General features: G+C 38.7%; 1 protein-coding gene across 4 annotated transcripts in view; it reads right to left on the bottom strand.

Annotated features, from left to right (window-relative positions):
• Positions 1 to 2,062: 2,062 nt before the first annotated feature.
• Positions 2,063 to 13,961, bottom strand: part of DCAF6 (DDB1 and CUL4 associated factor 6) — a 76,050-nt gene continuing 64,151 nt past the window's right edge. For all 4 annotated transcript variants that reach the window (XM_053970747.1, XM_053970744.1, XM_053970745.1 and 1 more), the window contains 5 exons: positions 11,326 to 11,464; positions 8,199 to 8,355; positions 6,577 to 6,665; positions 3,990 to 4,095; positions 2,063 to 2,507 (listed from right to left, as the gene is read on the bottom strand). In XM_053970747.1, coding sequence (XP_053826722.1) covers positions 2,443 to 2,507; positions 3,990 to 4,095; positions 6,577 to 6,665; positions 8,199 to 8,355; positions 11,326 to 11,464 — 556 coding nt within the window. In that variant the 3' untranslated portion in view covers positions 2,063 to 2,442. The remainder of the gene's footprint in view (positions 2,508 to 3,989; positions 4,096 to 6,576; positions 6,666 to 8,198; positions 8,356 to 11,325; positions 11,465 to 13,961) is intronic.

Genomic DNA, 13,961 nt, shown 5'->3' with positions numbered 1-13,961 from the left:
TGCATCAGGAATTAAAGCTACTATTTAGTCTTTGAATAAATAAGAGACATTTTGGGAATAATGTGCCTATTGGGGAACTGTGGGGAAAAAAAGACAAGATTATTGCTGTTGGTATGCTCTTTGCTGGCAATTGCTATAACTAAAGCAGAAGTGGCAGAAGCAGCTTTTTTATTTTTAGAAGGATATCCACAGTGATTTATTAAACCTCTCTGGGGAAGACAAAAGCTATGCTCTCCATATATTTACTTGGGGAGGAATTTATTTTCAAGGCAGAAAACTAATAATTTCTAAATAAGAAGAGTCAGGCTTCTGTAGAAATACCAGGGCTAATTTTGGAAGAAATCGCCTCAAAAATCAACTACAGAGAACCCAGCTGCATTAAACATTGTGTTACTCTATTTCATTCACAAAATTGTTCAGGAGCCCCAGCAGTGGAGCAGGCAATTCTATTTTATCTATACACTAAACACCTGATATATTTCCTGTATAGTTCTTTTAAATCTAATGAGAGCAGAACCTGTTATAAAAATTCAAGCTTAATTTAATTTACATGTGATAGAAAAACATTGCTCAGTGCAGTGCTATGAGCAGCAAGGTTTGAATAGTGCTAAACCCCTGTGTTCTCCCCTTTCCAAACAGATCCACCACAAAGTCATAAATTATTCTTTCATTTCTTACTGATCTAAACATGCTTGACCAAAGCGTTATCTCATGAGAAAAAAGTAGTTATGCTCCCTTCTCCCACAGAAGGGCCACTTACTCCACCAGAAAAGGCAGATATCCATTTTGGCTGTTCCTCTCACTCCATTTCCTTAACAAACAAGCATCTTACCTTGACATTTTCTCCTCTCTCTTGCTGATGTAAGATACTTTCTCAAACACTTAGCAGATCTCCATCCTCTGTTGCACCGACCCCCTTGGGATGTGAAGGTTCCTGGGTTTCACAGCACTCCAGTGTTTGAGGTGTCCATTCTCAGCACCCTCTGCCTCCAAAAACCTCTTTCCCCAACAGTTATTTTCTCCTTTGCCAAATTCTCTTCACTGCATCACTTTCAATGATTTCTTAACTTCTCCTTTAAAACAAACAAGGAAACCACCCAGCCACCCTTATCCATCTCCTCACACTTTTCCTCTCTCCTCATGTTATTCTTCCCTTGCCCAAGGGAATATCTTCACTGTTACTGCCAGCTGAGTTCCATATAATTCCCACTTCTCCTCCCTCTCAAATGTCTCTTTATCTCTCTCAGTTGTTTTAGTTTTCCCTTTTCCCTTTATATCCCTTCCCCACGTCCCTTCAGCCTGCCTGCACTATGAATCAGGACATCAGAATGTTGTGCTAATGTTCCTTTTTATTTAGTGTGAGGAATTCCTTTTGTTGATGTCAGGAAGGTTTGTGCAGCTCATGTGATGAATGTGTATTTTAATGCCAGCAGGGTAATGAAGCCTCCAGTACCTTCATCCCCCTGATTTAGAATTCTTTCCAGCATTCTGAATTCCCCAATGGAGCCTCTCAGCATCTGCCATCCTTGGCAAGAACTGCCACTGAGCAAACAGCTCCTTCCACTGCTCCATCTTCCTTCCTCCACTTTCTCTTCCCCATTGCCATCCAAAAAACTGTGGAGGAAGGGTAAAGTCCATAAAACAGACTGAGCAGCCTTCCCAAATAATTACTCCTAGGAAACAATGCACAGGAATTTTTAAATTCATGTTCCCCTAAATCCAGTGGAAATTAAGATGTACCTGCTGCTGTTGCAAAGAAGGCAAACTCAGATCTATCAGTGAAATACAACTATTTCACCAGCATTACAGACCCAGGCACAGAGAATGGGAAGTGACATTATACAACTGAGGGAGAGAGAATTTTTGCCTACGTAAGTGTGGGAAATGCAAGAATCAAGAGACACAGGGTCTTAAAAGTCCCCAGTGCTCACTGTAAGAAATAATTGTGTTTGTCACTTCACAAACACTGTAAGAAAGAATGCAAATCCTGCAAAAACAGCAATGGGGCTATAGTTACAAGGTGATAAACCCATTGCTGCACAAAGAAAAACCAGAAAACTACTTAAAACAACCAAATCTTTTAATTAGAAAGCAACAAACATGCAAACAGCAGGTATAGAAATTTATTTGAACCAACGTTTTTACTATCATGAAAGTTACTTTAAAACATTGATCCAAGCTCCCACATTTGCTGTTTAAGGAAAATATTGCACTTGGCATCTTCTAGCACCCCTCATACATGGCAAAACATTTTAAAAACATTTGTGTTTATTTTAACTTGCACACTCTCCCCAAGTCATGCACACAGTCATTCAAAAAAACAAAAGGTTAGGTTATCCAAAAGCAATACCTCAGAATTGCACTAAAGCTCTGTAAGGAAAAATATAATTAATGTCTTATACAAATTTCATTGACTTCCAGGTGCTCACACACAACTGTTGGTTACTCTTCATCTTCGTTTTCATTCTCCTGGCCAGAACCTTCTGATCTGTCGCCTTCCAATCGGTCTGCAAAACACAGATTTAGTAAACAGAACTTGTAAGATTTTCTTTTTTCTGGTAAATATTTATTCCATGCTGTCTCCCTGGGCTATTACACAATGGGATATGGCTGTGGGGTTTATGGTAGAAGAAAGTCTGTGTAGACTTACAGCAGAGAGTGGGGTAGAAATGTTACCACAAGAAAGGCGGAAAGGAGAAATGCCCTTAAGAATTTCCAAGCATGAAAGCAAAACCTGTGTACAAAAGGAAAAACCTTGTAGCTGCTGACTGGCTGTCAGCACAGAAAAGATGAATGCAAGTATAACATTAAAATGAGATGGTGACTACAAGGGACAAAAGTGCTGTGCTGGGGAGCTGAAACTACAATAGCTAGTGTTAGAAATGTGAATAGTCCAGAAAGTGGGGGATCACTGCCTGTCACTTCAATACAGAAAAAGTGCCTTTTCATGTAAATATTTAGAGAAGGGCAAATACAGAAATGTGTGAGGGAACATGACTGGCTCAAGAGCAATCACTCAAGCAGCATGCAGTCAGGTTTAGAAACACTCTGCCCAGCCATAACAGATTCTTTGCTGAAATTGTAAATGAAGTGTCGGGCAGTTCTTTTAGCATTTCACTCCAAAGAGATAATGACAACTGAAGGAAACACAGGAGCATGGAGGTGCAGCACTGGGCTGGACACATGGCACCCTCTGGGCTCCCAGAGCAGCCAGAGGTGAGAGAGGAGCAGCAGCTGCCACCAGGCACAGCTTCCTTCCCACCTCACCACTGCTCTGCTCAGCCAGAGTCCCCATATTCAGTATCTCCCATCACTTTCACCTTCATCTACAGGCCTGTTAGGTTTTTGCCCCATATGCCATGCCAGCCTCCCAAAACTTCATCTCCTTGCTTCCTACACAGCGTGTGATGTCTCTCTACTGTCCTCCATCTACAGGGTCAATCCACTGCACTCAGCTTCTCCAGCACCAACATCCAGTTCCCAGTGATGATTCCTCCATGCAACCCTCTTATCAGCAGTTTTTCCCATGGGAACTGGAGGGACATCCTGCTGCCCTGGGAACAGCTGCCAGCAGCCTCAGCAATGCCTCCCACAGTCCTGAATCTTCACACCCTCCTTCACCCCTAGACAGCTCCAAGCCCACAGTCTCAGCCAGTTTATCTTATAGTTCATTCCAGTCCTCCCCAATAGTTTTCCCATCACACAGCACTCGCTGAAAAGATCATTCCTGAAGAGACTATTTTTCAACATCTAAAAATATATTTTGCTCTTTGTTTTGAGATAAAAAAATAAAAGCTGCAAAGATGTTGCAAGTCTCACACCGAAGAAGCAATTCCTAAGTACTTCTATGAAGAGAACCTTGAACAACCCTTGAATCTTCTCACCAACCCCAAGTACAGCCACAGCCAGCTGCAGGTTTTGATGATTTCCCAATCAAGCTGCTATTTCACAGACCAGTGCTGTGGACAAGCTCTTCAGAAGTCTCTCACCTGCTCTTATGTGATTCAACGAAGCCAACATTCGGAGCATGAAGGAGGCTGGAACAGTGATGGTGTTTCTGGTCTCCTCCAGCATTAATTCATTACGAGTTATAACCTGGAGGTAGGGAAGGGATAAAAACAGCATCAGAAATAAACACAGAATTATACTGCATCCAGAGGGGCTTGAAAGTTTCTGTGCAAAAGCCATTTTCCAGAGTCCAAAATTACCCTAAGGGAGCAATATTTTAATAATTGCTATTGAATACTGTTGTCTGGGGTAAGAGAAGTCAAGACAGTGGACTCTGCCTGCAGGTGTTCAATTATCTGTCTAAAGAATATTCTAGTAAGATCCTGGTTCCACTGTCCACATGCATGGCAGATACTAAGATGAGTGACTAAGATAACTTTGGAAATCTTTCATGAAGTAAAGCAGACTGATGATAGAAAGTGCTGTTTCCAGATGGCAACTGTTGTAGAGAACAAAGTTCTAGCACCAGTGCTGGCCAAGAATGTGGGAAGGAAAGAGATGAGGTTACCCTCAACTCCCACCTTCATGCTGCTAGAAGCTTTTGGAGAAAATCCAAGGAACACAAGCCATTTTCTATCCCACTTCAGGAACATTCTTTAGCTCCATAATTCTTTGTAAACAGAGCTACAGCTTGCCTCAAAATGACTTGAAAGAGCCAGTTCCTACTGTCTCATTTTCAAGGGAAAAAAATCCACTAATGAATACTACTTTCTCTCTTCCCTCATTCCTTCCTCATGGTACTTCCTTGCCATCCTTCTTTCTTTCTCCATAAATTTTAATCCCACACTGTAGGTTGTCTCAGCTTTTAGACTGTAGTCTTTTGTTATCATGAAGCACAAAAATTTCTTTAGGCGGAGACAAGTTATGACCATTTTTCAGTCTTTGCTCCCAGATCAGCTGCTGTAAGACAGGAAAATAATGAAATTCTTGTTCTCTCTGAGACTCTTCTAGCCTGTTCCTCTTGTGAGGAACATGTTCTTGCAAATGTTTGCAGTTTCTTCTCCCTTCCCAATCAAAGCACCTCTTTTCTGTCATTCTCACCTGTTTGCCAGGCACTTGGCACAGCTGATCCCTCCCTAACAGAAGCAAACAGGCTGCTCTTTATTCCTCTTTCACCCCATATCTCTCCAGTGCATCATCAACAACCCCCCTGACAACCTGGTGCTGAGGTTTTTTCTCCATTCATAAGTTTATTCTCATCCCCACTGTCTTTTCCTATTCACTAAGGTCATAGCCTCTCTCAATTTTAAATACATTTCTGTATCTATATGGAACTTTCATCAAACACAGTTTTTTCTCCCCAGACCTTCTCCCTTCCATAGAAAATTCAGTTCAGGTATGTTGGACACTTATTCCAGCCAAACTTAACATGGTGAGAACTATTTTATTACTGTGAACATCTCCTGTCCCCTACATAGGTATGTCAATACAGGGAATAAATTAAAAAACAAAAAACACGTAAAACTGCAAACAGCACTGCAGTCAATTCTTCTGAAAGTTCTACATTTTTTCTTAAAGAAAACGCAACAAAATATCTAAAAAATTTGCAATTATTAGAAATACAGGGAGAGAACTAAAGTACAATAATTACTTTGAGCACACATTTATGTTTAGCAATACTTCTAAACCCCAAAGGCTCCAAAACATGTCACAACTAAAGCTGTCACACAATATGCAAGGAAGTGTCACTTCACTCCGTGCTAAAATAATGGGAAGGGTTCAAAACTCACAAGTGGATGGTTTGGGGTTTTTTCAAAGGATGTGGGGTGGTGGCTAAGGTGTTTGTTTAAAATATATTTAGCACTACTACAGAGAAATAATGATTAAAAACTCCCAGTCTACTCTATCCGTGCTGCCCAAGAGATTTCACAAAAAAAGCCCCCAACCTGACCACCCCATAACCAAATCTGTCCTATAATATTATTTACAGAAAGCCATATAACATTTTGATACATTGTGTTATGTAAATCACTCAAATATGATTATTCAGCAGTCAGCTGTATGGTCACCCCAGGCCACTTGCTATATCCAGTTATTGCTCTGAGGGCAACATGACAATACTGAGTTACACAGCTTCACATTGGACTTTTATAACAAATTGGGCTTGCAATGTTTGCTTTACTCCATGAAGTTCCTATGTGTAATCTTAACCTTTAAGTCCCTTTTATGCCACTGAACATTTAATAGGATTGATTTTTGTACTTTCTGTTGTTCTGTATATCCTGGTATTTCCTTCAGTTTATTTCCTTCATCTTCCATTCATTTATTTGTTTAGAGACATGCACTATGTTCATTTATTAATTCCTGCCAGTTTTCCTTCTATATCTCAGTGTTCACATTTCTTCCACCTCCTTTTATGTACATAATATCAGATCATGTTATATAATTTCTAGGAGAGCTGAGGAAATGCAAAGTGCCAAGGATGTGAAAGTCAGCTGTTCTGAAGGGCAGCTTTTTATTTGTAGCTCATTTGTTAACTCTGCTAATTCAATATCAATAATTTGTACCAAAGGCTTTTATAGAATTAAAGACACAACATTACCATGAAAAAGGAGGAAAGGTTCTTACCTCATCTGCAAGTTTCCTGTTAAAAATCTTGGATTCTTCCAGTGGTGACCAAATTTTTATGTCATAATCAATACCCGAAGAGGCCAGAACTAGAAGTAAGTAACAGTAATTATAAATTAAATGTGCTATGTTTATTGGTATTTTCTGCTCTTAAATGGAAGAAAAATATTTCACTTGAAGCATTTATTTGCAAATGTCAGATCTCACGCTGAACAGAGCTTGTAATTACCAAGTCTCCACATGAGATCTGCTCCACAGATTATTTGGTTTTGAATCTATCTATATAGATATGAAGAAAACAAGTGCAAACATCAAGAGCCCCCCATTTTAAATTTTAAAAAATCACCAAAATATACAAAAAATAGAAGCAAAAAGTAAGAGCAAACCCAGCCACTACTGATCTATTTCTGCTGATAAGTGTATGCATTAATAACAAAGCTTTAGGATTTGTAGACCCAGGTACAAAGGCAGAACCAAGATAATTTCAAATGCACCTTTGATAATTTCAGTGAATTGCATGTAAATTTATTTGATGTTTAAATATAAAGATGCAATGGATGCTGTTATAAATAAAGTATGAAAAATATGAAAAGTTGCAGAACATTCTCTAGATCATTGCACAAAAATCACTGCAGGAATTAAAATTCCATAGAAAACTCTCAGTAAATGGGAAACTGAACAAGATTAACTGTCCTAGGAGGATGAGCTCTCTTAATGACACCTTCAGAGTGTGACAGGGAGACAGTCACACTCCAACAAGACATCAGCAAAGCTACAGGGCACTTTGAAAGGTGCTTCCAAAGGGAGTACCCAACTCAGGACATTTACAAGAACTCAATTTCAATAAAAAAGTTAAAATTTTGAGGCTTAAACTATGTAGGACAGTATTCCATATTCCCCCAAACTGTTTGAAAAACCTCCAGCCTCTTCTAGTATTATTATAACAACTTTACTTGCTAATTTATTAATAGCTGACTCTTACTATACAGCCAGGTAAGCTGTGAAAAGAAACAGTAAAACAAATACTTTCTCTGAATGTGCCAGAGGCTGGAGGATGGTTCAGATTTTCCAGCTACGTGTGATTCCTTCTACTGCTTTGGTCCATCTTTTCTATGAAGGATTTCCTCTAAACAGAAATTATTAGAATTTCTATGAATTTTATTAATTCTCTGATCTCACAATACCAGTGAGAGGGAGACACCCACTTCCACTGCATTTTTTTGAATAGAGCCAAATAGAGACCAGATTTCAATATAATTTCTGAGTATTGCTGGCATTTCAGCAACCCCATACTTCCCTCATTAGTGTCATAGAAAATATTTTATGTGTTGAGGGCAGGAAAAAATTGAGATTGTTCTTATTACATCTGACAGTATTTCTATAAATTCTGTGCCAGGAGAAGTCTGATTTCAATAAACTTTTGAGTAAGGAGGGATTTAAGGGCCAAAGGTCATCAGTAAGAGGTAAAATTAAAAGCAGTATTATCTGAATTATATAGTGAACCATGAACAACAGTTCATTAATCATTGCATTGCTCTGTTGAGACAGAGTTTATGACTGAGCTTTAAAATGCTCTAGTGCAGATAAGCTGGACATGCAGAGTGGGAGAATGCTGCTCTTACTGGGGTCGAAGGGGTGAGGCTGCAGGCAGTTCACCACGTGGTTGTCAGCCTCCAGCAGCATGAGGTGCTCAGCAGTGTGGCGGTCCCAGATGAAAATGTGGCCACAGTCTGAGCCACTCATGACAAAGTTGGATCCCCAAAAGTTGGCTTCCTTTATCTGCAAGAAAAACAAAACTTTGTAAGACCCAGCCAGTGAAAAGCCCATCCTGAGCACACTCCTCTGTCTGCACTAACAGTGCTGCTGAAGGAAAGCTCAGCCCATGCAGAAATGAGATTTAAGAAATTTTAAAGGAAGCATTTAAAGAAGAGTGATTTAAAAAATGAAAGTTCAGAAACTTTTAGATTGCCAGAGCAAAGTAGCTGCTAACAGAAAAAAAAAAAAAAAAAAAAAAAAAAGAGAGAGAGAGGAGTTGGGGCAGACTGAACAGTTTGAAAATAAATGTCAGCAGATCTGTCACTTTCTGAAGTCACAGAAATGATACTGGAGACAGGAGTAAGCAAAGGAGTTTTTAGGAAAAGTTTGGCCAAGTTAAAGTTTGTGACAGGCTAATCCCTGGTGGGGATTTTCCATTATGGAGAAACAGGAGACAAGACAGAAGTTTGTGAAACCTTCCTCAGAAATCACTTCTGATTTTACTCAGCATGGGACCTCAAAATAACCATTGTTAAATGATATAAATTTGCTACCTCATGTCCTCTACAGGTGAGAGGTTTGATGGGATGGCAGAGAGAGAAGGGGCATTGCTTCAATGACAGAAAACTGAGTCACGAGATGTGAGCTGAGAGCTCCACAACACTCTGGTGTTTGTGCTGCAGGAACAAGCCTGGAAGGCTGCAGTGTAGCCTTGTGTGCAGAATTGTTATTTTGAGAGCCAGCAGTACCTCTTACAAACTCTTTTAATGGACATACAGGGGGCAAGAGAGGTACCTGTGCAAGCAGGAGCTTCCTGTGCAGCAGCTTGTGGAGTTCACACAGACCATTTCCAATGCTGGGAGTTCAGTTTGGCATTTAGGAGCAACTCCAGCATAAGGGACAGAATTTTGAGTTTGAGACTTTTTACACAGAATCCTGCTATGAATTATTTTCCAGGAAAGGCTCTAAAGAGGGCCATGCCTGGATCCTTATCTTTCTTTTGGCAGACTTCCCTCAGAAAATGCCCTGAAGAGAAGGGCAGAGATGTTGCCTTGCTCTGTGCTTTGCCTCAGCTACCTTGATACAGATTCACTGGTAAACTGAACTCTTATGCTTAGAAATATGTGGATTATTTCCAGCATAAATATGCCCAGTTTTACATTTCAGGCTTGGTAGATCTTGGTCTATAGAATATGTCCCAATGACTGCAGTCAGTGCAATAAAGTCATCCTGATATCTAAAAATAAAGCAGAGAAGCTGCATTCCTGTAATGAATTCTAATGTATTAATCTTTCAGCAGCTTTTGTCTTATAGCTCCTTTTAATACGTGTTTTCATTATCCTGTTACATCTAGATTATCTCTAATAATAAAAAATTTTAATTTTATATTTTAATTTTCAATCATGACCTCTTCTTGTGTCCTTTGTATTTTCTTACTCATACTTCTTAATACTTATAAAATCTAATTTTAGCACCACAAAAATGAACAGAACTGAAATTCACATTTAAAAATTTTGGTTTTCAAACATTTCTAAAAGTCACTATTTTAAAAGCAGGACTATAAGAAATGTAAGACTGCCAAATTAAGTTTTCAAAAGTAAGGAGGAATGAGAATTATTCCATTTTCCTACATAAACTTAATTCACTATATATATATATACACCCCCCCATATATATGTAAAAATTATTACATATATATAAATGGTTCATGTAAATGACAACTTTATCCCTGGGCTGCTCAGGTGTGTAGGAAACAAAGCTTTTTTAAGCTGTCTCCTTCATAAATTTGAAAGGGAAATATCATTAGCCCTGGCCTTGCAGGAGTGAGGGTATTACTCAAACCAGCAGATCAAAATGAAGTTTGCAACCATAGAGACCAACAGGGAAAATAAAATTACATTTTCTTTCATTCTGTGCATTCCTTGTCATAGGTGCTTGTGTGAAACAAAAGCAAGAAGTTCAACCCACATCCCCAAGAAACCAAACAACAAAATCTGTTAAATAATCTATATAGTAACAGCTATGCAGACAGAGACTGAATTAAGACTTATATGAACTCACTTTTAGTATCTTTTAACCACAAAGTGCCTGATGCCAAGACCTTTAAACTAATGGGAGTTTGAACAATTTAAATTGATTTCTGAAATACCATGCAAAACTTCTTGTCATTAATCAAAGTTTATTCTATACCCTGTTGCTTATGCAGACTGAAATATGTATTTACTCAAGCATTTTTCCCAGTGTAATCAAAGCTATTCACACAAACCCTAGAAAATGGCATTTTGGGGGTAAAGGGATGACTCCTCACATCAGCTGCAAAATAACACACCAGCTACTTCTGCAAAATATCACCTAGAACTCAGAACTTCACCTCTTCAAAATATTGCAAAAACCAAAAAGAAGAAATAGCAAGGAAAGCAGCATCTGTTTTTCATGCATCATTGCTTTGCAAACACAGTAACTGTGTTTTCTTAAAATACAGGATTTTGTGTGAAAAAGACGAGGCATCGAGTAGCTAAATTATAATTTAATAGCTAGCACTCGTTCCTTTTTTAATTCAGAGATGTCAAGGTTCTTCAAAACTCTGATTTAATCCTCACTTTCCCTTCCAAGATCTTCAAAGTTAAAGATTAAATAATAATTTTGAACAGCTTGGAAGGGAAAGTGAGGATTAAATCATCATTTGGAAGGGAGGCACATTGTATGCCACATAAGCTGAGAGAGAAAATGAAAAAGAAGAAGAATAGCCCAAATTTTAATGGATGTTATGGGGAGAGAGTCTTAAACTCAGGGGTATTGAAATGCCTTTCACAGTGACACGAGTCACGCTAATTTTAATGTTCATTTAGAGCAAATTCTGTGCCTTCCAAGTGATCACAGAAGCCAAAGTGCTCACAGTGCATCCCAAGATCCTTTTTGGCAAGCACAGCGGGGCAAGCAGCTGCCCTGAGTGAGCCCTGAAGCCCCAGCCCCCAAAGGCCCCAGAGGCTGTACCATGGTCCGGGAGTTGCGGTGACCTTTATAAACCATCTTTATCAAGGGGCGCCTGATGTTGAGCGTTTCCAGTTCCTCCATCTCCTTCCTCTCCTTCCTCCTCCTGAAGAGCTCCTGGATGCGGGCGACAGCGGATCGTCTGTGAATGCAGAGAGAGCAGCACTGAGAGCCCCTCCCCAGACACTGCCAGGGGCTCCCAAAAATCATCATTAGGCACTCCACCACATTCTCCATGAGTTTGACACAGACATCAGCATAATCCCAACTGTAAAATTACAGACGTGAATTTTTTTCCATCCTGGCTTACAACAAGAATAGCATGCAAGACAGTGGAATGTCAAGAGATGCCAGGTTTTATTCCCCCTCTGTAGAACAAACTTCAGCTGGCAAAATTCACATGCTATTTTATTTTCATTCTCCACCCATACTGAGGTAGCAAAATGCTGAAGTTTAAAAAAAAGAAAATCTATGCCAGAAGTTTTTAAATTTTAAAAAGCCATTAAGGATCTAATGTGTCTCTCAATGTGATTTGGTTTCTCATAAGATCGAAAAAAAACTATGCCAGAAAAGAAGTTTTTAACTTTTAAAAAGCCATTAAGGATCTAATGTGTCTCTCAGTGTGATTTGGTTTCTCATAAGATTTTGTCCAATGTATTTCTTGTCAGTATTTCTCTATGACAAGACTTAAGATTTAGACAGCTTTTAAGAAGTTCCTACTAAGGCAGAAGATGATTTGAGATCAATTATTGAAGCACCTATCCCATATGGGAGCAGTAAGGTTTACAGCTGGAGATTTTCTAAAATAACAGAGGAAAAAAAAAAAAAAGCCAAATTATGTAATTTGTTTTGTGAATGTTCAATTCCAGGAACTTATTTTTTATTAATCTGTGAAAAGACCTTGATGTCAAATTTTTCCTGTTTAGCTGTTCAGTTTGCAGATCCCCATAATTCCAGCTATGACCAGACGGTCACATCTCAGCTCTTTTTCTTCTGCCATTCCTTGTCATTATTAGCTTTGAGGTCCTGAACACAGTCCAAGGGGAATGTTACTCTCAAGAAGAAGCAGGTACAGATTTTTGCAGAATGCAAGGAGTGAAATTATTACAGCAGTTTGTATGATCCTAAAAATTAAACTGATCCAGGAACCTTACTACACTGCTGCCAGAAAGTAACCTGAATTTGGTTTTAAGTAATGTTTTCCAGTGTTTTAGTCACTGATCCTAGAGACTCCAGCAACAAGTCCTCTACTCCAGAAAAAAACCCCAGCAGATCTATCTCATAACTAATTCTCTCAGCCAATTTTTGTTCAATTTTTGCCACAGGAGAAAGTTGCACCAAAAAGTTAAGGTGAAATAAATGTTATGCTACAGCTAAGCAAAGAAGGAATGTAAGTCATTAATGCAAGCTTATTTACTATAAAAACAAATAAACAACATACCACACACTGTTTTATTAAGATCATCTAATACAGCTAAGCTTTCAAAATAAATTTTAATTTTTTTTATAGAAACCAGAAGAGTTTTGAAAGCACCAGCCAATGGATTCATTTAACAGTATGCTATCTATTATAATACACTTCTTAGATGCTTGCCTAGGAAACAGCACCAGAAAAAGTAGATGACTACTACTTCCTTGGTGAGAGTTTTCTATCCTTTCAATTCCTAGACAATTTTTTGGTTCATCTTTTTTATACTACAGTAAATAAATACACTGTATTTTTAGTTAGTTGTTATAATATGCCACGTTTCAACTTTAATCTTCAACAGATTTAAGAGGGTTCTTCACAACATCTTCATACAACAGAGGGGGAAAAAAAGAAGCCTATGTTCTTTATCTACTGTGCTTTAAAGATCATCGAGTTATTCTCCTCACCAGTTTGCTTCTACATAAAGGAAAAAGGGTGGCATGCACATGATATGCTGCATCAAACACTTACAGAAACTGTAAACCATTATTTGTGCAGATTTGGGTTTTACTTGCTTTTAAAAAAAGATGGGGTTTGTGTGAGAAAGTAAAAGCACCTATCATTTACTGTGATTCCTTTTTGTAATTTTGGTGCATTTATTCACATTAATTAGAGATGTGCAGTGAAGAGGGTGGGAAGTTAAACATCATTAGGACTGACAGAGCAGTAGACCTGTCCAGCTGTTTCAGAAGGGTTACTTGCTGGACAGCAGGAACAAGTCTTGGGATTAGAAGATGATATTAAAGTAGCTAATTGGTAAAGCAAAGTAGTTTCTTGCACAATTCTTCATCCAAACATCTCTATGAAAATTAATCTCCTCCTCTCCATTCTCCTAGGCTGAAATATGCAGACATTACAAAAAAACTTCAATACTACTCAGCAATCAGAATCATGCATTTTTAAATAAAAGCAGAAGCACAGAAACAACTTTTGGTTTAAACTGTCTTTCAACTAAATGGACCTCTGGATGTAACCTCCTCATATGGGGCCTCATTTTAAAAGGCAGGAGTGGATTTCTATTTAGTTCTTGTGAAGTCAATGATCACCTTCACCAGGGAGAGGGCAGCCAAGCACACACAACTGGGATTGAGCCTTGCAGAAAGCAAGAACATGGCAGAGGCAAGTCTGCTCCAGGAAATTTAAATATGAGCCCAATTTAGTGACATTTCAG

This window comes from Vidua macroura, chromosome 2 (assembly GCF_024509145.1).
Source record: "Vidua macroura isolate BioBank_ID:100142 chromosome 2, ASM2450914v1, whole genome shotgun sequence".
In the NCBI taxonomy this organism is placed as follows: Eukaryota; Metazoa; Chordata; class Aves; order Passeriformes; family Viduidae; genus Vidua; species Vidua macroura.
This window is presented reverse-complemented; position numbering and strand designations above follow the sequence as displayed.